Source organism: Aphis gossypii, chromosome 1 (assembly GCF_020184175.1).
Source record: "Aphis gossypii isolate Hap1 chromosome 1, ASM2018417v2, whole genome shotgun sequence".
NCBI classification, from domain to species: Eukaryota; Metazoa; Arthropoda; class Insecta; order Hemiptera; family Aphididae; genus Aphis; species Aphis gossypii.
This window is the reverse complement of record NC_065530.1, coordinates 40,075,790-40,103,059: the sequence shown is the minus strand read 5'-3', so window position 1 is coordinate 40,103,059 and position 27,270 is coordinate 40,075,790. Positions and strand designations below refer to the sequence as shown.

The 27,270-nt window shown below is 27.7% G+C and overlaps 3 protein-coding genes across 6 annotated transcripts; 2 read left to right on the top strand and 1 right to left on the bottom strand.

Annotated features, from left to right (window-relative positions):
- Positions 1-2,136: 2,136 nt before the first annotated feature.
- On the top strand, positions 2,137-3,265 carry LOC114125331 (uncharacterized). The gene has a single exon (XM_050198504.1). It carries the CDS (start codon positions 2,212-2,214, stop codon positions 2,908-2,910), a length of 699 nt encoding a protein of 232 aa, XP_050054461.1. The 5' UTR covers positions 2,137-2,211; the 3' UTR covers positions 2,911-3,265.
- Positions 3,266-8,329: 5,064 nt separating this feature from the next.
- On the top strand, positions 8,330-15,933 carry LOC114125334 (uncharacterized). 3 transcript variants are annotated; one of them, XM_027988939.2, is made up of 4 exons: positions 8,330-8,532; positions 12,604-12,680; positions 15,126-15,399; positions 15,475-15,933. In XM_027988939.2, the coding sequence occupies exons 3-4, from the start codon at positions 15,129-15,131 to the stop codon at positions 15,876-15,878; spliced, it is 675 nt and encodes a 224-aa protein (XP_027844740.2). In that variant the 5' UTR covers positions 8,330-8,532; positions 12,604-12,680; positions 15,126-15,128; the 3' UTR covers positions 15,879-15,933. The 3 variants fall into 3 exon arrangements, with proteins under 3 accessions (XP_027844740.2, XP_027844739.2, XP_050054460.1); XM_027988938.2 differs by lacking the exon at positions 8,330-8,532 and having other exon boundaries at positions 12,475-12,680; XM_050198503.1 differs by lacking the exons at positions 8,330-8,532; positions 12,604-12,680 and adding an exon at positions 14,875-15,056.
- LOC114125333 (guanine nucleotide exchange factor for Rab-3A-like) lies at positions 11,758-18,699 on the bottom strand. Of its 2 annotated transcripts, none has more exons than XM_027988937.2 (8): positions 18,320-18,699; positions 16,401-16,897; positions 16,160-16,340; positions 14,613-14,779; positions 14,329-14,540; positions 13,865-13,967; positions 13,691-13,757; positions 11,758-11,898 (listed from the first exon to the last, which is right to left on the bottom strand). In XM_027988937.2, the coding sequence occupies exons 2-8, from the start codon at positions 16,863-16,865 to the stop codon at positions 11,819-11,821; spliced, it is 1,275 nt and encodes a 424-aa protein (XP_027844738.1). In that variant the 5' UTR covers positions 16,866-16,897; positions 18,320-18,699; the 3' UTR covers positions 11,758-11,818. The 2 variants fall into 2 exon arrangements, with proteins under 2 accessions (XP_027844738.1, XP_050054459.1); XM_050198502.1 differs by lacking the exon at positions 18,320-18,699 and adding an exon at positions 17,683-18,219.
- Positions 18,700-27,270: the final 8,571 nt, after the last annotated feature.

Below are 27,270 nucleotides of genomic sequence, written 5' to 3'. Positions count from 1 at the left end.
CAAGTGAGTACCGCTCTGCTGTACATTAGGTGCCGTATGGATCATTATTATATATTATAGGAGTGTTAAATTTGAATCCAATGATAGTTATCATTGTATACGAAAAACGATTCTGAACGAAGATGATTTGTCAGCCTAGGATATAATTTTTAGTGGTTGGTGAAAAAGGTGGTTTATGTTTTAATGGCCTGAATACAACAAAATTTAAGTTCTTTTATAATAATTGTAAGCTAAACTTATGAAAAACCTTGTATTAAATTTTCAACTCTTAGCTACTTATACAAAAATTTTTATGAAATATACCTACAAAATAATTTGCAAGTATTCATAGTTTTGACGAATTTTTGTCAATATTTGAACTTCAAATGCTAATAAAAAAAAATTGTGCCTATATATTCTTATAATTTTTTAATCACTATAAGAATAACTTATGAGGAACTTTGTATTAAATTTTCAAGTATTTTGATAGGGCCAAAAAAATTTTATCGACACTTTAAAAATATTTTTTCAGAAAAATTGAAAATTTCAGTTCTCTATAAATAGCTTAAAAAAAGTCAAAATAATTTGAAATTTAAATCACGTAAAGAAAACGCAAATCTTAATAACTGGTAAAATTTTCAAGTATCTACGACTTATACTTTTTGAATAATAACAAATATCAAAAATCGTTTGAGGCTAAACTGTTATTTAACGCGGTTTTGTAAAAATTTAAATTTCAAACACTCATAAAAATTTTTTGTCTGAATCCGGTAGAGTTTTTTTTACAGATATTTGAAGAAAAATTTATGGAGAACCTTGTACCAAATTTTCAAAACTTGGTTATAAAAGAAAAAAATTTTATGATTTTTCAACTTCAAAATTACTTGCAAATTTTCGCGTTTTCGACAGATTTCGTAAAAATTTGAACTAAAAACGCTTTTAAAAAAAAATTGTGACTAACGATTTTTAATTTTTTTTAGCTACATTAAAAACAACTCATAAGGAACCTTGTATTAAATTTTCAAAACTTTTTGGTCATCCAAAAATTTTTTATCGACACTTTAAAAAAAAATTCAAAAAAAAATCGAAAATTTCAGTGGTCTATAAATACCTCAAAAAAAGTCAAAATTTTTTTGAAAATTTAACTATATACGGATACCACTGACATTAACATTTGGTGAAAATTTCAAGTATTTTCAGTGATTAGTTTTTGAATTACAACCATAAAAAAAAATCGATTTGGTCGAAAACTGGTTTTGCGTAAAAATTGCCGTTTTTCCGTCATTTTTTTTTTTGTTTTTCTCGATTTTTTTGAAAACTGTTGGAAAATGTTAACTTTTTACCTCTATAATGCACCAAGGATATTCACTTTTACATCGGAAACCACCCCCATTGTTTGAAATTGGAGCATTATTTCGACTAGTTATGCTGTACACAGACACAAAAACAAAAAAAAAAAAAAAAAAAACACACATCATTGTAAAATCAATACATTCTTCACTTCGTTCAGAATCTAAAAATGGTCTATAATGTGGTCGCGATAAGTTTAGCCGATAAGGCGATAACATAGATAGTACCTAATCGTAATTAGTGTTTCTATTTCATATAGATGATTAATCAATCATCGAAGTACCAAAGATTGTTAACTTATATAATTATTTCTTATTGAAGGTTGGGCTTATATATTATACAAATTTCAAATATTCAGTAGTAATTCAATCATTCTATAAGTAAAATTATATTTTTGTAAGATGCTCATATTCATAAAGTCAACTGCCCTTTAGATTTTTCCTACTTCCTAATTTGAATTCTACTGCCGGCTAGAATAAGGCCTGTATCCGTCGATAACAAAAATGTAAACGCTTCTGCGGTGTGTTCACTATTTCCCTTATTATTATTACAATATATATATCATAATATTATATTATGTCAATCGCTGCAGTGCTTTCGTCGCCCTCGTGATCGATTATCATTGGAAACACCCTGCGGAATACATCAACGCGTGTTGACAAATACTGCAGCATAATATTACAGTTGTAACTGTGTAGAACAATATTAATAAGCGGCGGCGTTTTGTTTTGAAATATAACAATATAATATTCATGGTCACGAACGAAATCGTGAGCGCACCTTAATCGAAAACGAAGCCGAGCGGACTTCGTGTCACCTTCGACGACGCACTCGTCGTCAACCGTCACCACGCGTGTCATTGTGCTCTCGACGACCCGCGAAATGAACGCGTTCGAACGATCCGACGACGAAAGTCGTACATCAGCGAAACCGGGCGGCGGCGGCTACAGCGCAAAGCGGTCGCGACAGGCCGACTGGTCCGTGTTGTTTCACGGCCTGAGCGCCGCCGTGATCGCTCTGACCGTGCTCCGGATTTTGCCGACGATGATCGCGTGCCTGGTGAGCGTGTGCATCCTGCGGTCGCCGGGGCTCAGAACTCTGTCGAGCAGACTGTTCCGCGTGCTGGGACTGCGATGCCGCTGCAGATCGGCCGAAGCGAACGGCTTGGGCGGCCGATCCGTCCCGCCGAGAAATCAGCTCGCGCCGTCGTCGTCGACAAACGGCAGTGAAGTTCCGCCGACGAGCGACGACGACGACGACGACGACGACGACGACGTTCCGCCGCGGCCACCGTCGACAAACGGCCGTGTCGCTCTGCCGCCGCTCGTCAGACGTTATCTGCGATTTCTGATGTCAGTGATGCGAAGCGTCCAACGCTTCGCCTTTGTCCGTCGGAAACGTTCGCGGCGGTCGTCTCGTCGGTGTTGCGACACCGCGAGCAGTGCCCGCACCGTCACCACAGTCACCGCTTGCAAAAACATCGTCACGAAGACCGTAGAGACGGTCACTGGTTTTGGGACCGACAACGATTTCGCCGTTCGCTGCAGCCAACGTCACGATGCCACCACAGAACTACGATGACGTGTCGTTATATATATATATACATATATAGAGCGTATATTATAATAATATTTTATAGATTTTAAACTATTTCGTGGTTATTATATATATATGCGTAGAGCCGGGTATACTCGATAGTCCATACACATGACGAGCTTTTGATTTATAAGTCACAACGGTGACTTTTAATTTTATTATTATACGGGTTTCACGACATTTCTCCAGAGTCTAGGCGTTGCAATTACCGCGTTTATGTCACGGCCAGTGGTTGTTCGTTAATCCGCATTAGAGTTGTTGGGTTTACAGCATCGTACGTCGTCGATCGTGTCGCGCCCAAAAATTGAGCTCAACACGACTATTTATTGGTTGATCGTGGTCAGTGAATGATGTACCGTGATTACCACGAGTAAACAGGATATACGATGAAAGTCACACGACAAAAGACGTAGCTGTGAACCCATAGCTTAACTGAATGTGCATTGTAGGTAGTGTTCAGGTTTATGTCATTATATTATGCGTTTTAAATTTAACTAATTTAAGGAACTCGATTTATAACGCGCTTAAATTTTAATGTGAACATTTTATATTACGTGATATGTATAGTAGGTATTATATCATAATTTTATTTTCAATTCCCTCCAAAAATATTAATACACAAAACCGTTTACATACATTTTTTAATTCCGAAATCAGTTAAGTTAATTCGATTCGATTCGGTAATCGAACTTTCTAATCCACAATAATCGTAGTACGTCAAAATTAAATGGTAATTCATCATTTTTAAATTTTTAATACAATGATACATATAATGTCATATTTCTACAAATCGGTTCCAAAGCTCTGAACAATATACAAATTTTCCTTAATTTTGTATATTTTTTTCATTGACGTAATACATAATATAACCGCGAAAAATGTTGAAGTTATGGTCCCTTAAACATGATAGTAGCTTATGATTGGTCCATATAATCTTAGTGAACCATTAAATAAATCACTTTTGTTTTATGGAAATGAGAATTAATTTTTCATCAGTATGACTACGTAAATCTATGTTATTCAAAATATTATTTTTAAAACTCCATGATTTTTATTATAATGTATTGTTTTTGCACGTAATAGATACGTCATTAATATAGAACACGAAAAATATACCATCTTTCTCCTCTCACAACTGTGCATGGCAAAAACTTTTTATTTTTATTTAGAATATAATAATTTACAATCTTTACAGAAATAAATACAATACGTACAATGAGTAAATGAGATATGAGAGATGTCTAGAGGTGTGGGTGGAGAAATCGCTCGATGGTGACGCTGCAGTAATAGCAGAAACATAAATTGACGAGTAAAAAATTTTTAAATACACACTACCAAACTATACAAGAAAAGAAAACAATACGCTCATCATATTATCTAGTTTAACCACAATCGAACCGTCCCCTCGCAGATTTACGTATGTATATATATACATTACATATTAAATATATATTCAGAAATAAAATCATCGAAAATGATATGTACCTAATGTTATAACAATTTATTAGTACACTTTCACAATCGAGTAAAGCCATAATATTATATCCATATTATTATATCACATTAATTTCCTATAACCTATGTACCCTACAATAATCACAAAATACAGTAACAAATAATATTAACTTTAGTAGTTTAGTACTTATATTTTGTACTATATTATAGACACTACTTCACTCTTTAAAAATAAATAAAATGTATCAACAGTTTAAATTCTGGAAATACATATATATATATATGTACTTTTATATTATATATCATAAAAAATTAACAATTTTAAAAGAATACGACCAATATGTTACACCAGCATCATAATATTAAATATATTATATTTATTTTATATAATTATTTAATTTGGTAGCTAATTTATGTTTATGCAATATATTACATTACTATTGTATTGATTTATTTTGTAATATTTACCTACACCTTAATAAATATTGTATATAGTATATAATAAATTATTAATTATGTATCAATATCACATCATCCATTTTTTTTCTTATTATAATCACCAAATTTACTTGTTTTTAATTTTAGAGATTGTTAATTCTTAAAAAAAAATACCAGTGACAAAGACCGATCGTTCCGGATTATATATTAAGACACAATAAGTATTCTGAAATGTTTATTTTATATATAACCTAAATAATAGTTAATAATTGGTATTTTTTACTTTCCATGTTATATTATCATAAATCATAATTATTCAAATATCTTAATTTATTTGAATACCTATTGTTTAAATTGTGTTTTACGAAGCAATTTCGCAACGATAATTTGTGAAAAATAATTATTAATTCAGTTACATTATGATAATGAATTTTTATAGGTATATTTTATTATGAATTATGATACGCAATAGGCGATTGGGCAAGTAATAACTATGCCAGTATTTTAATATATCTTTATAAGTCTATCATAAAAATGTAAATAACTACAATAAATATTCTGAACAACAGCCGTATAATATAATATAAACCTACAGTTTATTTTTTCATTGAACCGAAGTGTAGACGGTGTATATATATATATAGTATTTTCATAATAGGTACTATGTGACTAATCTTACCTTGGCAGCATCGCACTAGACAAGTAATCATCGAAAAACAGTCGATGTTTTTCTTGGAACCGGATGAATTGATGAGGCTCGTAAACACGACGTGGGTTATGACTTATGAGTATATTATATTGCAATTCGTTTGGTAAGAATTTCATCGCACGCACCACTGTAAACACACTCGGCAATAACGCGAAAACAGTTTTATTGAGAATCGGACGACACGGCGACTACACGATGGAGTACATACGAAAAAAAATTTTCCAAAACTGAGCAACAAAAAATATCGTGGTTAAACATTTATACCAGAACACAATTACCGTAGGTATATATAATATAAACGGCAACCATCCGCTCAACCGCGGTATAAAACCTGTCGTGTTTTAATTTTCAACCACGGTCTACATCGTATACCTACAAATTATTTGGTAGAATATTAAAAAGTCTGAAATAAAAAAAGTGAATAAATAAGTCAGAAACATAAAAAGTCCGAGGTAAAAAAGTCCAAAACATAAAAAATCCATATGGTAAAAAAATTCCAGTGATGCATATAAATACATGATGTACAATTAACATTCCAATTAGTATTAATATACATTTTAATTAAATGATTTACCTGATTAAATAAACAATTAATCGTATTGATATTTGATACCAACATCGAAAATATTACACAATACTTATAACATGTTAAGACTGTTTGTTATTTAAACTATAAACACTGCATCGAGTTTTCTAATCAAATACCTACTGTATTAATTTACAGAGAAGGTGCCTTTTTGTTAACAGTGTGTTATTCACGGTATAAATAAGCATTTTTCATATTAAATTAATTTAGTGAAATAAAATATTGCATTGTTTAAGTATCAAAATGGCACCATAATATCTTCAAAAATGTTGAGATGAATGGTTGAATGAGAAACTTTTTAAGGATTGAATTGTAAAGTTGGATGATATAACAAAAACACGTTGTAAGTTCTACAAGTATGATATAAAAGCTAGAAAATATGATCTACGGCTACACATTAAAACAAAAAAATCATATTGAAGCTTCAAATGCTTTTTCAACGTCGAGGTCAATTTCTTCATATCGAAAAATAAATTTATTCAAAACGGCTGCTGTGAAGTGAACGATAAGTTTATTTATTGCTGCTCACTGTTCAATTTTATCATGTGACCATCTTGGTGAGTTATGCAAAAAATATTTTAAAAAGTCTGACGCTGCATTGTACACGCGATTACATAGATTTAAATGTACTGCAATTATTTCAAATGTTATTGGACCTTATTTCGCACGATGTTTGAAAGAAACCATTAGTGATAGTTTTTACAGCATACTTATAGATGAACCGACAGATATAAGTGTTCTAAAGTTCTTAGGTATTATTATAGTGTACTTTATAAAAACTTTAAATTAATAATTTCAACATATTTGTCATTAGTTAAGATAGAATCGTGTGATACATAAACAATAGTGATCACTGATGGAGGCGATGACTGGATTTCAATTTCTACTAGCGGCATATCACTACCACGTTTACTATTTTAATCATACATTCATGATTCATTCGTCTCATTTGTGATCCTGGATAATAGGCCATAACACGATTGGTGATGGACAATATTATGCAAAATATGCTGTCGGAATCTGTTGAACCATTGCGACATCGGACTCAAGTTTCTATGACGCGGATTTATTTTTTACCATACCCTTTACGTAACACGTAACATACTACTAAATAGATATACAATATTGAATATACATCCCACTTTTAAACTTCAACAGGTACTAAAATAATTTTGTCCCCACCATTTTTCATTCAATAAATATAAAAATATGGTTTACTATAACCGGAATTTCAATAAAAATGAGTGATATAGCTCATTCCTCACAAATATGTTGTATTATATATATCTTTGAAATGTGAATATCCGTCACACCGTCACGATAAAAATTTAATAATTAATAATATAATATAGTTAACTTTATCATGCATTCCATCAGCGTCGTGAAAAACAGAGCTTAGTCACAAGTTTAAAAAGTTGTGTTATCAATACGGAGCTAAGTTATTATTGTATTTATCCATTAGTACCTGTAAAAGTATTATTTATAATAATAAACTGTGAACTCAGAACTATGTTTATTTAACACAAATACTTTAATAAACCTTTGCTGGTATTATTACTATTTATTTTTGATTAGAACGACTAGGTATAACTATGTTTTATACAAACCGACAAGGCGTGTTTTCAAATCGACATGAATATTTACATCCTCTACATATTTAAAGTATTACCTACTATTTAGATATATTCTACTAAAGTAGGTATAATGAATCTAAAATAAATTATTTGTACTAATAAGCAAACTTCATAAAGTACAAGCAAATTATAAAAAGGTGATTTCATAATTTATATTCTAATAAGTAATAGTTATTTTTTTCATAATGGCTTTGTGCGTGAAGTTACTTAAACCTCTTTTTGATTTCACACATTTTCCGAATTTCTTATTACTTAACGAAGTTCTTTTACACGAGGATTATTATTTACAAAATGTTTTTTGGGAGGGAGGGCCGGAGGGGAATTTATATAATAACACATGAGATTTTTTTATTAAAAAATAAATTCAATAGTTTGATATTCTGACTGGACCGGTATATGAGATTCCCGCCAAAAGCGTAGCACACAAGTAAAAACAGCAAACAGTGAACGCACAGATAAGATAAATTTAATAAAATTGATGACCAACTCGGCCGAAAAACTGGTAACGCATACGCCGCGATCCTAACGACTAACTTTTGAACTAAGCGAACGAAACCAATTTTTCTAGTAAGTAGTAGGTACTACTACTGAAATCAACTATCAAGTCGATAGGCTTTGGAATGCTCTGATAGTAATGCTTATAAGTTATAATCAATTTACTATTAATTAATGTTCTATATAATATACATTTAATACAAAAACACAGTACCTAGGTACCTATATTGTTAACTCAAAAATTATCATCGAATCATCATATTGCAATCGGATAAAAACCAATTATATAGGTATGGTACATAATATTTAGTTTTATACTTTAACGCAATAATAATAAATTTATACATTGGATTCGTTTATTAATTTTAATTCATTTATTTAATAATCAATTTTTTCAATAAAAAAAATAAACCAGAGAACACGCTTGTCATGATATTGTGTATATACATTACTAATTATAGGTTACGAGATTAAATTCTTTTGATTAGGTAGACGGGTCTAGTTAAATAGATGTGTTAAATTTGAATTATGTGTCTCAGTAATAAATCATTGAATAATGTATACGGAAAAAGGATTCTGTGAGGAAACACTAGTATACATTGACATACAATTTCTATAGATATTGGTTTGTTAAAGTAGGTAACTAAAATTTAAAGTTATATTATTGTTCTTCAATATTCACTACTTCACAAGGTTAATATAATTTTAAGCAAAAACATTGTATATAACTTCTAAATTAATAGTCAGATACTGATGATATGGTACCGTAAATTAATATAGATAAATTTTTGTGAAGAAATAGCTTAAAATGAGTAGGTAGTCCAAGAAGGTGTTTTGATAATTGCGTTGTATTATACTAAAGTGTAAATTGCTATGTATCGAAAATGATAATATAAAAATTTAATGACAATAATTTTAAGTCTATGGTTGATTAATTTTTGAGTTACGAAAAAAAATCTAAATTGATTTTATTTTCGTTAATTAATATTGTTGTCACATAAATATTCCCAATTTTATCATTTTTTTTTTTTTTTTAGTTTTTCCTTTATAAAATATCAGAATCTATCTAAGAATACTTAGATACCTACCCTGAGATATTCCCTATACATACATATGTATTAAAATCTAATTCTGTAAATAACTGAAGTATAGTTCATGTTTTGTGTATTTGAATGCGCATAGTTTCAAATTAAATTATAATATGTTAAAGGTCACTTATAGTTTTATTTCAATAGAGACCTATTATTCTAGTCAGATAATAAATAAATTATACGTTATACGTCTATACAGTAATTAAATGATAATTTAATTGTATTACGAGTATGGGTAACGAATGACTGGTGATTATTGAGTATAATATGGAAGGCGTCATAGTTTAAATAAAATAGACAATAGACTATATAAATTATATTATATAGTAGCCAAAAATGGCCGAAATATAGTTGAATGTAAATTCAATGTTTTTTTTTTATTACGATAAATCAGTTTTTGACATTTTTTCTGGTACCGGAATAGTTGAAAGTCAGTACCTACTTAAACACTTAATAATTAATTAACAATTTAAGATTTCTAATAATTGGGCGATCACTTAGTAAGAGCATTGATTATAGAATCGAACTTAGATTTTACAAACAGTGGTAAGATTAAGCACATATTATTAGTTTACATTAAATCATTAATTAAGTCTTTTTACACGCGATACACACAATACAAGCAACAAGCTATTTCATTAAATCCATAATTATTGCCTATGTGCTACTCCTTACTTCTGGATTTGTTCTAAATGTTCCAAAATTTACGAATTAAAAATTAAAAGATGGAGTCTTTATTTACTATTTATAGATATTAAATTATCCCTTACAGTGTCACGGCAAAGATGATTTTTTCAAATGATAAAGTGGTAGTGGTATTATGTAGGCATATCATATCAATATATCATATTATATTATACATAGTAGGTATTTCGTTTCTTTAGTAAGTGTTTTTTTTTAATAAAGCATTCAAGAAAATTACTTTGAAAAAACAATTGGATATTAGTAGTGGCTAGTATGTATGTCGTGCATACTTGAATAGTAGTTAATTATATAGTAGTGTTTGTACAATAAATATCGTGTTGGTACTTTAATTATTTACAACAACTTTTGTAGGTACCTATATGGCTATATGTATGAAACACTTATCATAAGTATCATATTATTATGTACCTAATGACAAACACGAAATAGCCCAATTATTGTGTAATAGACTTGATGTCGAAACTAAAATCATTATATGAAAATTCACTTTCATCAATAAAGCTTAATATTAAGTAAACACGTTATAATAAAAGCAATTTCACTCATCTCGTTAAAATTAAAATTTGAAAGTCCTGTACCTACCTGTTATGTTAAAAAGTTTAGGTTAATTCTGAAAATAATCCTTATACAAAGGATGCAGGTTAAAGTAGGCATAAAAAAAGTTCCACAGATATAAAACATTGTAAAACACGCAGTCATATAATAAAGAGAATATATTAATAAATTCACTATTCAGAGTTCAACCCCCCCTCCCCTTAAGTTAATGGTTACTTGTTATTTGAAATTTATAAGAGCACTCTGTGAGAATACAGTTAGAGATATTGAAGAAAATGGTTAATAATAATTAGAAATAGTTGTACCAAGTCACCTTTATTCACTTCAGTCATCAAATGTATATTTATTATTGATTTAATGAAAAATCAAAAAATAATGGTATTAGGTTAATATTATGTGTCATTTTGTCAGTCGAAAATAAATTACGTTAAAATATATAAATTACAACAAGAATATTTTAATATTTTAATAATTCGATTTATTGCATTAAAATGTTTTTATTATTAGTATTTATTATTTGAAATATATTGCATAATTATGATGTTTTACACTCAAATTATATCAATATACTATTGAAGTATACAAATTAATACATAAAAAAATATATATATATATAAAAAAAAAAACAAAAATATAAAATATATATCTCACCATTTCAGATCTTTCGTAAACAATTATAAACTATTTGTTCAGTAGGTAATACAAAATATATTAACTGCCTTATATATTATAATATTAAATCACATTCACATCAATTGGCAAGACAATCGCGTGTATCTATCTAAGTAAAATTATGGTAAAGGTATAATTTTTTTATCACTTATCAATAATTAAAATTTATAGTTGCACAGAGATAAATAAAAATATAAAAACTAAGTAGATAGGTGGGGTTGTGGTCAGAGAGGCTATAAAATATCTTAACATTTAACCGGCAGTTATTGTTGTTTTAGATATTTCATTATAAGATTTATAGGTGTACTATAAGGGGTCTTACACTTCCAATCCACAGTACCATCAGATTTAAATTATACTAAATACATGCATATACTTACTATCCAATAAAATCTAAAAAAAATCACAAGATATGATCACAAAAATTACACGTTACATTTGTATTATTTTATAGTTCGACTGATTCAACAACGTTCCTATAATATTACATACTTTGGTTTTTTTTTTTAAACCAGCACATTTTTTTTTTTTTTAATTGCTTATATTAAAAATACTATGACGTCAAAGCTAGACCCAACTTAGCCAACATCATTTGTTTTCGCAGTCTTACGATTTCCCAGTACATATCGTTTTCTAGAAAAAAAAAATATTAATAAATAGGTTAAAAATGTATACTTTATCAGCATAGTACCTAATTACTTATTATTAAACAAGCTTTCGCAATGATTTGAAATTTAATTTAATCAAGCTATTGGTGCTCATCTCATGAAAATTAAATTATGTGGTATCATGTAAATGTACATTAACAATTATTTAATTACTTAAGTGAATGTTAGCGTAATATATCGTGTTATATCTGTCAAAATCAAACAAGCTTTTAAGCTGCTCTCCTCATTTCTAATTTTACAACCAAACTGAACAAAATATTAGATGAACATAAAAATATAACAAAATTAATTAGTAAGATATAAATAGGTTCTATATCATTATCTAATATCTACATAAGCCTTTAAACAATTTTAATTGTTTAATAGCTAAAATTGTTTAACTTATTGAAGTAACAATACATTTATACTAATAATAACTTTCATTAAAATAAAATCAAAGTAGAGTATGTATATTTACTGTTTAGTACATAAAACATTTATTTTAAAATTTTAGTACCTATGTCACTTAATTTAAATTTGGTTACAAAATGAGAAATGTGAAAAGCTTGTTCACTATCATGACTGTGTGATACAATACATAGATTCACAACAAAATATGCTACCCTGATATATTTTTTAGTAATAACAAACATTTTAACAAAATTTGTTTTTGTTTTTTGTTTAATTTCAGATTCGGAGCCAAGTTGAAGAAATTATTACAGATTGCACTATATTAGATCTATTAACAGATATTTTAATTTAAAAAAGGTAAAAATTTATGGTAATGTTAAATTTTTTATCACTAATTTAAAACAATGTAATTTCTACTATTTTCCGAATCTAAAATATGTTTGAGCAATTCTAAGCAATACATCACACACATTTATATTTTACGTGTGTTCAGCTTTTAACTAAAAAATATCAAGTGTCAATAATAAAATTCAATGAACTTGTGTAGTAACAATATTGTGAGTTCAAATTACTATACACAATTGGAAAATTTAATATTCTAAAACATTGTACATTTTATAATTAAATACATACATTGTATATTAAAATATATTATTAAGTCTACAGTTTTTGGTTTGCCTATAATATTTCTACGTGAAAATATAGTTAATAATTTTTAATCCATACATGGAGTTAATAATAATTATTACTTATGTTATAGTTATATATGAATGCTTGTTTGGATCTTATTATGTTCCATTGTTACTAGTGTTCGAGATGTAAACCTATAAATTATTTTATTTGAACATTTTTATTATTTTGTTAAATGATGTTCACATAGATTGCATTAAATTTCATAATCCATTTTGGCAATAATACAATATTATTATATTTATATTTATTTTTATTTACTACGTACAAAATGTACTTTATGAAAATTATTAATTAATTATAGCATTTTAATAATAATTTTTTATTCAGAATGCACAGACGACATTTACATTACCAATAAATTACCAATTACAGTAATTTGTTTTAAGGCAAAACTAAAACATAAAAATTTTAAATTTAATTTAAATCCAAAAATTTTAAATATTATTTTGAAATTATCAATATAATATATTTAGAATACAGGATTATAAAAATTGATAAAAATTCTAACTGAAATTAGTTATTTTTGTTCATATTATTATAAATAAAAAAAAACAAAAGTACTATTTACAACTATTACCTAACTAATTGTTAATGATAATTTTTAACAATGGAAGTATTTTTTCATTGTATGCTGTAAAATGTTAAGATATAAATTATATTACTGTACTACAAACCTAAACTTTTGACCAAGCCTCTTTGAATGTATCTGAGATAGTTGAGGAAATCACATACAGCAGTAATCTAAAAACATAATTTCAGTTACTAGTTATTTATCATAAATCAGAACAATTAGTATCAAAGGTAAAGAAATTAATGAGAAATTAAAATGGTATAAAAACAAAACTCACTCTATTTCGACAAATTTGTGATATACAATAGCATTCGCTATCTGATCCACCTAAATTCATTCTATAGAGACATAGCAATGGCAATTCCATTAGAGCACATTTTCTAAAATTATAAAAAAAATAAATATTAATATTATTCTAAATAGGTAAACAATATCATTTTAATTATATGTATTATATTTTTATAGTGGGTATAGTGGAAAAGTTTATTAATTTTTATCACTAATTACTTATAGAATTATTTCTTAAAATCACTTTTGAAAGACCAAATTCTAAATAAATATCACACCTGTATGCCATCATTCAATTATTGAAATAACTAAGATGTATCCACTATAGTAATAAATATATATATTAGTAGTTTATAAGACTAATTTCCAGTTAATACATTTAGATATATATATAAAAAAATACAACTTTCAACTACATTAATTAGAAAAAATTAAGGTAATTTTTTTTCTTACTTTGGAAAATGAGATTTTGACTTGTCCATAGACTCAATAAAAAGATTCCCAGATTCTATTGCATTTCTAACATCCATTGCCAACGTTGAATTATTAAATTCTAGACATTGATCGATATCTTCTCTGTATATTCTACTTATGAAGGCATCAGATTTATCTAAAGTAGGAGATTTCATCCAATGCACAAATTCACGATGCACATTTGGATCAATCTTGAAATATCATAATTAAAATTATAATTCCATAAAACCGATAAAAAAACATAACATAACATTTATATTTACCTCAGCACTATTAGATATATCTAAAGTTTCTGGGTCTGTTACTGCTTGGTTAGACTTTTGCTTTAGCGGTGAATCCGGAGGAGAATTTTCTCGGCCGTACTTTAGGTTATTGTGCGAAGGAGATCTCTTATGTTTACGATAAAATAGTCCAACTCCACTTAGTCCTCCTTAAAAATAATAAAATTAAATATTAGCTTTTATAGATTGGCTTAAAATAATGTTACTATAATATTATTATTGGATATGACATAATAATAATAAACAGTTAAACATAATTGATATTTTATGTTTGAAAACATAAATTTGTAATGAACTACTTATAAAAAAGGAAATATATATCTAATAAAATAACACTCATTAGATATGATGTTTATTAAAAAACAAATACTTCAACTTTCACCCATGTATTTACGAAATATTTGTTTATTGCCAACTTGTTACAATGTAAAAGCTTAATGTAAATTAGATACATCATTTCTTAAATTACAATGTCTATTTTACATGTTTCTTTAGAAAATGAATAAATATTCAGAGAACATAGAAATTATTTGTGCAAGAGAAGAACACATACCAAATATAAAATCAACAATGAAGGATTTTTATTTAGATGAACCAGTTTTTAAAGCTCAGAAAATAGATGTTGAAAAATTAGATAAAAGCTTTTATGAATATAAAAAAGGCGACTTCACATTAGTAGCCATTGATAAAAATAATAAAGCTGTGGCATCTCTTGCCATAAATAGTATAACAAAACCTGATAATGCATTGAAACAAAAAATTCATGCTGGTTAGTGAATTTTAATTAGTTAATATGATATTTTTACATAAAAATAAATGTTTATTTCGTTTAAACTTTTTTTAGATCTATACAATAAAAGCAACATAGATTTATATAGTGCTTTAAGATTCTGGTCATCAATTCAGAGTGAGCCATGTCTATTCAAAATGTTAAACGTAGACACAATGTGGGAGATTAAAACCTTAGCAACAGCACAACAATACCGAAATCTTGGATTGTCAACAGTGGTGGCAAAACAATCATTTGAAGCAGCTTTGCTCAATGATGATATCTCAGTTATTTGCATGGACTGTACTAATTACTTCAGTGCAAAAATAGCGAAAAATCTAGGAATGGAATGTGTAGTAAAAAAACATTTTAGCGAATATACAGATGATAATGGGCACCCTTGGATTAAGAACATACCCGATCCACCAAATGATACAGTAAACGTATTTATTTTTAAGAAAAAGAATTACAAAAATTAAATTTAAAATATTGTCTTGGTAAAAATATGACAAGTAAATTAATTATTGCACTTAATCCATGATCGTATCTATACAATATCTATTTATTGATGTAAACAATAAATTAACAATTGTGCAAATAATTGTAAATTATGTATCATATTTATTAATTTATGGTAATTTATTATTATTTTATACATATATAGTACTACAAGTTGTCTATACATTTTTTAAAATTATTTCTGTAGTTTTTGTGACTGTAAAAATATTAAATAATATTATCTATAATAAATAATTATTACCTGGCATCGAGATACTGTCTTCTCTTGATAAATTAGGATGACTTGGTGTAGAAGTTAGTACTAGAGTTTTTAATGCTGCCACTTCTGCAGATAAAACATCAACTTTCATTGAAGATTCTTTTAATGCTCTTGTTGCAGCTGCCTGGCGTAAATTTGCTTCTTTTACCATATTATGAGCTTCCTACAATAAGTGTAACAAAATAATTATTTAATTACCTAATACTGTATTTAAGTTACTAACTTGAAATAGACTAGCAGTCAATTCTTCTAATTCTGATTCAACATCAGCACGTATTCTACTTAAACGTGATACTTCTTCATCTCTAAGTTTTAATGTTTCATTGGCTTTTTTTAATTCTTCCTCAAGCCTTGCAAATGCATGTTCTTTTACTTCATTAACTGATCTATCCCAGCTAGATGCTGAAGATTCCATTCCACTATCAGTATCAGGGTCGGGGACTGCAGAGTCTATAATTTGAGTTTCAGTTGGTTCGTCTTTATCAACCATTCGTTCACTGAGTAGACACTCCTTAATCCCAGCATACGATGCACCGTTTTTTGTCACTAAACAATCTCCTTTGACAGTAGCAAAGCAAACCAGATGTTTTTTTGGCGATAGTATCAACTCATTATCATTAGCCATTTGGGTAGTTTCAGGAACATGGAGAGATTTGTCAATGACATCAGAATCCGATAACGTGTTCATTACAAAATACTATTTGATTATTTTGTATAAACCTAAACCCAACAATTTAAAATCTATTATTATTATTTATTTAAAATGTGCATGTGCATATATATACATAATCATTTATTTAACTACTAATATTATCAAAACAGAAAATATTAGCATTGAAAAAAGTATTATAATACACAGTATGAGTAATGCACAATAGCACAATAATTTTATATAGGTAATTTCCATAAGTAGAACTAGTAGGTAAAAGTAATATTTGATGAAATTAAAAATATGTTCTAAAAATGCCCAGTCACAGGATTTTATGAGTAAAAAAAGAATTGATATTACCTTAAGTTTAACTCAGAATTTGACAGTTTATCAAATATAATATATATGTATAGACTAGACTGACTAGAGTATAGACTATAGGTAGATACAATGAATTATTTATTATTATAAGTAGTTATAAATAAATAATTTAGATCCAAATAAACATTTAGATGATGCTATTTATTTATTTAATAAATTATAATAATGCATAGTAGGTATCAGTGGTATCACTTAAATATAAGTCATTGTATTATAGGGAACTACATATATTACACAAACCAGTTTTAAAAGTTTCAATATTTTAGAAAACAAAAAACTAGAATGAATTCAAATATCAAAGCCACATAAATGAGATAACATTGTTCGAAAAATAAAATAAACATACCTACCTATAATGAATTTAAAAAATAGATACCCGTTTCAGTATCAATTCAAAAACAAAATGAGCAAATGAAATAAACAGGAAATAAATAAAAACATGATTTCTTCTTTGTAAGCATAAAAATATACATACATATGCTAAGATCTGTTTATATTATCCCGTACATCTGGTCAGAGAGTTGGCTGTGTGAGCAAACACACAAAGTCAAAATTCTAAAAATAAAACGTGTGCTATAAAAGCGTGTTATGATAAATTATCGTAGTTAAAATAGATCGCGAAAAGTAAAACTAAGATCTCGGGTAAGCCAAAAAACGTTTTTTCGGACTATTTATTTTTGGTCGTCGAATGTCCAGGACCAAAGTCAGAGCAAATTAGAATAATAATATTATTATTAAAACGTTTGCCGCGTAGAAAGCGATATGTACATAAGTGTCATGCGTCCGCAGTCCGCACTACTTTCACCGTTTATGTGAATCATTTACTGCGGACGACGACAAAATATGACGTTTGACGAAAACGGTGTACGTTATACATATTTTATTACAATTGCGATTAATATAAACATGTAATTTAAACACTCGGCGACAAGACGGAAACGAATCCGGTGAAACATATGTCAAGCGCCAAAAATACAGAGGACCATAATAATAGCCACAGTTGCGGGGGCCGCAACACCACCTACTACTACAGAGTACGGCGTACATTAGGTATTCACTGGACGGCGAAACAACGAATAAAAATAGTACAATAATAATTGTTCGAGACTTACAGACTTCGTTCGGTGTCATCGTGTAGGTAGAAGGTACGTCTTGCTGACTCGATAGACAATATTCAATACGTATAATCAACGGATATATTATTATGTTATGTGGCACGCGACCGAACTGATACGTTTGTTGCGATCCAAATGCAATAATGCAATACAGATATTATGTAATAATAATTAATATATTAAAATTAAAATTAAAATTAAAAACGACGACGGTGCTAATGCTCGGAAACAATAACACGGACAACGCGCAGCTCACGCGAACAACTACTACGGACACTGCGGCTTGACCCTGATAACGACAAACGATTTATCACGGGAAACAATTATTATTATTATTATTTAGGTGGTCGTGTTATTATTACTTATATTATTATCTTGTGGTGGTGACGCGCGCGCAACGAAACGTTGCATCCGTAATGTGAAAGCGTCGGCGGGTCTGCGAACCGCCGGGTGGGGGTAACGTGGAGGCAGCAGCTTGTCCTAGCGCCACGACCGAAATTATCGCACGCCACGCCGTCCTGGAATAAGAGTACGGTAATTCGCGATCGTACAATATTATTAAATCTGCTCGGACTATAAAAACGTTTTTGATCCATAAAAAACGGGTTAAAAATACTAAATAAATAATAATAATCGAACGATACGATGTAATAACAAATTGCATCTATAGTTTATCGCCTGTGGACGATGGATATATACCTATGCACAGAGAAGCAATGAGGCATAATCTGAGCACCTTGGCACCTTGTCGCAATAACAAAATGTTATAATACTTGTATGTTGCAACTTTGCAAGACAACGATGGTATTGGCTGCGCGCGCAAAAAAAATAGGTATTCATTTTTAAAACGAATGTGGTTGATGGCAACAAAATAGATTTATTCTCTCGAAATTAACTACAGACCGTGGACTAGGTACTGGAGAGGAATTTTAAACTACCTTTAAGAGTATAAGACAACCATAACAATTTCGATCGATTTAAAATAGTTATAACTTATGATGTAGGCGTTAGGTAAGTACTATTGCACATTATTTGTTGACTGTTGTATTCGCACTGTTCGTATACATTGTAGTGATTGTACATACTTGCAGGCTACTTACACAATATAATAGTCAAACTCACAGAGTCGTAATAATACCTACCTACTTATTCAGTTTTCGCGCCTCAGGATTATTTTTTTCCCATCATTTTTAAAACATAAATACATATTTTTTCGATAACGATTTTATACGTGTTAGGTAAAAAAATTAACAAACAATACAAATTAATATTTATTTTATAATGAGGACTACCTTGTAATAATTATATACCTACCTAAATACCTTTATTAATATATTATTAGTTGTTAGTGTTATTACCTATGGGCTATATTATATTTAATATATAATTTTAATAATTTATTTTAATTATAAACACAAATAATATGTAGGTACAAATGTACAATATGTTTCGCCTAGAGGCTAGAATGATCACCGCCTTCTCCTAAATACGTATCTGCTTATAGTCACAGTCACTATAGTTGTTTGACCATTATTTTTGTTCGAATAATATTGATAAATTTTATACAAGTACCTAGGTATAAGTGTATAACGGTCAAACTTCCTAGTGTTATTTATGAGTTAATCATATCTCATACAAACATATTATGTTTAATGTTATTGCATTTATGTGTATTAAATAATTTCAGTATTTATCCAGATTCCAGAGGCATATTGATTTCTGTTACCATAAATATGACTCATGAGATAGATACACTCGACAGTCAACACCTACCTTACAGCAAAATGACTTCCCAGCCCAGGTTAGATTTTAAATTATAAAATAATATAATAAGTAATGAATTATATAATATACTTAATGGTTCTTATGTCATAGTATATTTTAATATTTCATTATTAATAATTGTTATTGGTGGTCATACATACAATCATTATTAATTATTATTGGTAGACGATAGTTATTACTTATTAGTTAATACTTATTAGAATATTAGATGACACATTATTATTTGTAGACTTATAAGTAATAGTTATTTATAAAATGTTTCAACGACATTATTTAATGTAGTTTTATTTGAAGATTGCAATAATTATAATATGTATACGCAATTATATAGTTGGATTAAAGTTTAACTGAACAGTAGATATCACACTATTCACATTATTCACACTATACTATTACAGATTATAAACACTATAATTTAGTAATATTTGTGTAATTGGATACATTGTACATACCTACCACATCAATAGTAGGTAAAACGTAAAATGTAGGTATATGCTAATATTGTTATTTATACTGATATTAAGAATATTACATTCTTGTAAGATCTAAACATCTATAATACACGAATTTGATTATGTGATTTTTAATGCTGTTATTGGTTTCAACTTTCAAATATTTATTTTTGATAAGTCTTTTAATAATTAATAGTATAAGACAGTGTTTAGGTACCTAGTACCTACAACCTACATACAGGTCCTACAGAGATAATAGCCTTTCACAGTTTCGCTTTAAAATTTTTACACGGACAGATATCGACATACCTGCTTCAACTATTGATCATATTTTCTACAATTCGTATTTCGTATTCATTTGTAATTAACGAACATGGTTTCACTGCAGTTTTTGTGCGAATATTCAGTCAAATAGATAATAAGTGTATATAGATAGGTACTGCTAAAGTAATAGCGCGAGTTCTGCATATTATACACAATACCTTTACAGCTATACCTTATCGTTAAGTTCTTTGAAGAGTATACCTAATCGGTTACAAAAACTTAATAATAGACTTCGGAATAACTGAATAAGGTATAATATGCTAGTTTTGAAATGTGTCAAGTACGCCGACGAATTACTCGAATTATCCCATGGTTGTACTTATAGGTACGACTATACATAAGACACACATAATAAATAATAATATACCTAAGTCTAAACTTATGTATGAAATGGCTGTACATACCCGTCACTACACACACATATTATATATGTATATAATGACATCTCTATGTAATTATCAATGTTACGCGAATTGTTATGCTGTTTTCAGACTCACTTGGACTCGAATAGCGAATCGTATGGTATAATTTTAAATTTATGTTCAGGTAACAAGGAATTAAAATATTATATATTGTATATAATATACTATACATAGACACAAAGTATCTCTGATGTCTAACTTTCAACATTAAACTCCTGTGCTATATACAAGTACTAAGTAGTACATTTGAATACACATATACGTCTTAATGGTATAAAAATTATTAGTATCTATGTATAATTCAACTTTTAATACCTTAAATACCTACTTAAATATGTTTACATATCTTGTGTTAACTTTTAACAGTTATAATACAGATATCAAGTAAATTTACCTATAAATGTATACCTACATAATACATAATAACAACTGTGTCCCCTTCGTATCATCATTGAAAAAAAATATACACGTCTTAATATAATAATATGTGTATCTTAAATTTTTATTAAACGCTCAAAAACAGCAATACAAATTTGAATTAAAATATCCTCTAAAAATATGATAATTCATAATAATAATTAATATTGTATTATCAATAATCGAACCTTCACGTCTATTACAGTGTATAATAATTATGCAATAGGTATATAGTTATACGTGTTTCTAAAATAATGAAAAAAAAAAGTTGTCACAAACACTGACAAAGTGTGCACGATGAGTCAGAGGTGCACCATAATATATATTATAATTCATAATATAATAACATAATATGTAGGTACTATTATTAATAATAATAATATTATTATTATTATTGTATACCTATATATAATCATTCATTCTTATTATTGTCGAATAACAGACGTGACAACTCCAATATTTTCTATGTACTTTTGTATGCCTACCTATTATACTATGTAATATTATTACAATATAGTAACGACACTTATATATTATAGACACAATACGAGTAATTTAGCATATCATACTTCATAGAACGTAGTTTTATAGATCGATATATATATAACCGCATAATTATTAACCAATAAATGATCTTTCAGTCTCTGAAAAAAATATTTTTCGATTCATCACGATCACGATACAATCGCGTACGCTAGAAAATTGGATAACCGCTTTTTTTCTACGGCCATCACAATATTATATACCTTAAGTGTCCACCAGCTATCCTTATCTATAGTTTTAATTGTATCTATAGCATTGTTTCTATTTTTTATCAAAGTGTTATTCATTGTTCATTAATCGTTACACTGGTACAAAAGCTTCTATTATAAATTATACTATAATGTTTATTTATCATGTATAATATTACTTTCTTGTATATTCTTAGTGGCACTAATATGGGCGTAGGTGAGAGGGGGGTTTGGGTGTTCAAACACCTCCCGAAATTAAAGTTAAAACAATTTTAAAATAAATATTGTGAATTAAACTTAATGTATATCTAGACCAAAACCCCTCCGAAAATATTTCCTATCTACACCCATGATTCGTATCTAAATGCTTTTTGCCTGTCTATATTAGTATATTACTAATAATCTGTATTAATATCTGTATGGTGCGTATGTGTACGTCTTAATTTTATTACATGTTTTAGAACAACAATATCGGTAGGTAGTAGGTTGTAGGTACCTACTCAAAAACCAAACATTGATGTAAACAATGTAAATTAAAAAAATAAAATGTGTTCAATAATTACAATATTATAATCCATTATTGATAAATATTCAAAATTTATAACATATACAAACACTGCAAATGTCTGCAATCTTCATACGTATATACCTACCACAACATACAATTTTTCTATAACAGTTAGGTTTGTTAGGTATATAGTGAATACTTCTTATAACTCTTATTTAATTAAGTTTTTACATAAAAATATCGTTTAATATTTAATATTAAATATTAATTAATTTTATTCACAAACATAATCCGATAACCGTAATGATAATAAAGTTTACATTACGAGAACTACATCAAATAATGTGTATTACATTTTTTAAATAATATTATTTTTGTAATAATGATTATTGCTTATTGTTACAATAATAAGATTAGCACATAGGTATTATACATGCACTTATAATATGATACATTTTTATCTGAAATATTGAGAAAGCTTATATTTTATAATGTTTATACATATTATGTAAAGGTGAAAAGTCACACAAGTACGCTATCAAAGCTATTAAAGATATTTGCAACATTTCATAATATAATTTTTTTTCAAACATACTACAAATTAGAAATCACGTAAATGATTTCTTAAAAACTAAAACCTAAAAAAAAAAACAAATACTAAATTCAACATCCAATTATAATATAGGTATGTTGTTGTTATGTTGTTTGCTATGTTGTTGTCATTTATTATACTTTGATATTTATTATCAATTTAATGTTTTTCACTTATTTCGAAAATAAAAATGTTATGCATTTATATATTTTTTGGTTAAAACTTGTACTCATTTTTTTCATATTTATATAGGTGTGTTTAATCAGCTGATATTATATAATAAAGTAATAACCTATTACTATTATAGTTTTATTATTGGGACATACTTCGTCATATCTCATTGTAATTTATCTGTGGGCAAGCGAGATAATATTTTAATATTGACAATATATGACGTTAATAACAATTAAAGTTGTCACTTATCATATTATATTGGACACTTTTATGTAGTTAAATTACATTTTTTAATTAGTCGATAAGTTTAACCATTAGTTATAAACAGTAGTATTTATAATCAATGGTTTAACCCGCATTTTTTTTTTATACATTTTAAAAGTGAGTGGCAATAAATTAATAATATTATAAATTTATATTGGTTACATCTAGAAGCTAAATTTGATTCAAGTATTATAATTTCTAATTCGTGTATTAATCATATTATAGTCCATTGAACATTGCTAAAATAATCAAGACCTTCTATAATAGTAGGTGTTTCGTTTCGTTTTGTTTATTTTATTTTTGTTCAGTGATCCTTGGATACTATTGAATAATATATATTGACGGTCATAAACTTGTAATAAGTACTCAATCGTAAAATCACCAACAAGGTAATCACGAAGATTTCACGTTTTTTAATCAATAAAAACTAAATAGTATAGGTTATTGTAATAGTGTTGTATTCACCTAATGAAAATACACATAGTATCATAATAATATTATTATACTTGTCTTGTTACTTTATTAGCAATCATTACTATTTATTTTATTTGTATTTTGATACTAATATAAATTATAAATATTACCGCAACAGTATGGACTATGAATGATATAATACAACTATTTGCTAATAAAACATTAATAAGGGTCATTTCCTGATTCCCGTTATCACTAATTATTAATCATTTTTTTTTGTCATAAATACCTATAGGTATACCTATTTAATTTGTTCAATCTGTATTATAATTTTTACAATACGCACAATGAATGAAAAGATAATAATAATAAGGAGCTTGATTGTCTTGATTAAAGAAACTATTCAGTAATAGAACTTCATGACGCGGGTGAGAGTGGTTAGTCAACTAGTTACGCTTTAAACGCCTACCAAGGTCACCTGGGAATGTGTGGGAAGAAAAGTTTTGAATAAGGGGGTTTCGGTTGTTGGCTATTTTAAGGTAGAAGCATTTGTATAATATTTTAGTTAAATTTTTAACTGTCGGGATATGGAGGTCGCTGTGGAGAGTATCATTCGATACATAAAATGGAGCTTTGTATAGCTTTGTTATTTGCCGGAGACATTTGGACTAAAAGGTTTGGATTTTGTTTATATATGAGACATTGGCTAACCCCCAGAGTTGAAACTAATAAGTAATATTATTATTATTAATTATTAAATACCTACTAATATTCCTAGTGAGAAATTTTGGTTCTGACCCGACCATGTATGATAATATATTATTTTTAAGCGTTTCACGTTTAAACTAGTTCTTACAGTTAAACGTAATAATTATAAACCTCGGATGGATGGTTTGCGTCTATTGTTACTTTATAAAATAATTCAATAATATGACTTTCGCCAAAAACAACAAAGCGAGACTAGTGCTCATTGCTCAAACTCTGTATCCAGACAGATCTTTAATAATTCAATTATTACCCATCTAATAATGTTTAATTGGGTTATATACTAAATGATTAGGTACTTATATAACTTATAACTTATAAGTATATTTATAATGTAAATACAAATATCTATATTCTATATATTGAATATTAGATCGTAATAAATAATAATAATGACAAGTTGGCTGAAGTATTGTGATTTAACTAAATAATAGGTAGATATATAAGTTATACCTATAGATACTATTATAGAATAGCTTTTGTTAGAATTTAAGATGTTAGGTGTAAAATAGGAAACCTATAATAAATAAATTTATAAATTCCCACAATTATTATTATATTATGTTTTAACCTTATACAATATACATTATTATGTATCCGAAAATAGTTAACTGCGTGAATTAAATGATTAATTCAAACTAATTTGTAAATAAAAGCAAGTTAGGTTATGTGATAACGTTATTTTTTATTAGAAAGTAGATGTATAACTATATTATATTAACATTCAAAATTTAAATATCAGGTTAAAATATGTTCCCAATAACTATATGCAAAAAAAAAAACAAAAACGAAAAAAGTTTATTTTTTTTATCTGTATTTAGAGGTTTACCGCACAATACAAAAATAAATTTCATAAATATATTTGCTGAGTCGTTACGCTGGACACTTAAGTAGGTTTACGCATACAGAGTGTCTGTAATAATAGTAATATATTTATATTATCATGCATAAAACAATATTATATGCTATATTATGTATATTGTAAATGAGATGTTTGTTTGTTAATTAATAATTATATTCATAGTATATTTATGAAAATTAAATGCCGTATAGTCTTTTAAATATCCAATATACTAATATGTCATTTTAAAAACACTTTTAACTTTTAAGGCTCAGCAAACACGTTTCGATCTTGTTAGAATTATTTTGGACATAGTAATTAGGTATGTCACTGTCATACCTATTTTAAATTACCTATTTCCCTATTACTTTGCAATAAATATAACACATAATAATTTTGTATATATTTTAATATATTATTACTTGAATTTTTAGCAAAAATTATTTTTTAAATTTTTTATTAGTTTTCATAACATCAGTACATGTATCATAACATACCACTTGTCGTATAATAATTCATAACATTTATATATATTTATATTATAGACAATTAAATAATGATGGAGAATGAATAGAATCTCTCATATTTATAATAATAAATAATATTAATAATATAGGTATATTATAATATAGTTATCGCAATCGTAATTCATAGTAGGTGTCTATTGCATTTATTTTTTTGTCGTTCAGTACCGACGTCAACGCGACCAACTCTCATTTTACCCAAATGCGTTTATTTTATTTCCTTTGACCTTTATAATATTATTACTTACGAGTAAACTCTATTTTTTAGACACACATTGTAATATAGATACCGAATAAGGTGAATAATATATAATATAGCCAAATAGTTAAGTACGCTGCGCTAATATATTATACATACCTACCTACCTACAATATTATATATTAATTTCATTTTCTAAAAATTTCGTAAGTCTCATCGTAATAATAATTGAAATATACAGATATAGGAGGAAGGCGGAGACGCACTCTTGTTATAACACTGCTCACAAATTAAATTGTATTCCGATTGTTTTTAGTCTCCGTTGCACAGTTCCCATCGTTATTTGTAGTCCGTCTCGTTTACATTATTATTTTAACACAGGGTGAATGTTTTAAAAGTAAACATTTGTTATCTTTTTATAGTAAGATTTTTACTTTTTTAAGTATGAATATTTTCGGAAATATGTTTTTTTGCATAATTTTAAGTCATTACAAACTAACAATTTTAAAAATGCATAATTTTTTTACAATTTGCTA

What these genes read in the sequence shown, in the direction of transcription:
- LOC114125331 (XM_050198504.1), top strand. Translation starts at nt 2,212, where the DNA reads ATGAACGCGTTCGAACGATCCGACGACGAAAGTCGTACATCAGCGAAA.
- LOC114125334 (XM_050198503.1), top strand. Translation starts at nt 14,976, where the DNA reads ATGATGTTTATTAAAAAACAAATACTTCAACTTTCACCCATGTATTTA. An exon ending in TATTGCCAACTTGTTACAAT is followed by an intron (nt 15,057 to 15,125) that starts GTAAAAGCTTAA and finishes ATGTTTCTTTAG; the next exon opens with AAAATGAATAAATATTCAGA. An exon ending in GAAACAAAAAATTCATGCTG is followed by an intron (nt 15,400 to 15,474) that starts GTTAGTGAATTT and finishes AACTTTTTTTAG; the next exon opens with ATCTATACAATAAAAGCAAC.
- LOC114125333 (XM_027988937.2), bottom strand. Translation starts at nt 16,865, where the DNA reads ATGAACACGTTATCGGATTCTGATGTCATTGACAAATCTCTCCATGTT. An exon ending in ATATATCTAATAGTGCTGAG is followed by an intron (nt 14,541 to 14,612) that starts GTAAATATAAAT and finishes TGATATTTCAAG; the next exon opens with ATTGATCCAAATGTGCATCG. An exon ending in AGGCTTGGTCAAAAGTTTAG is followed by an intron (nt 11,899 to 13,690) that starts GTTTGTAGTACA and finishes TTTTTTTTCTAG; the next exon opens with AAAACGATATGTACTGGGAA.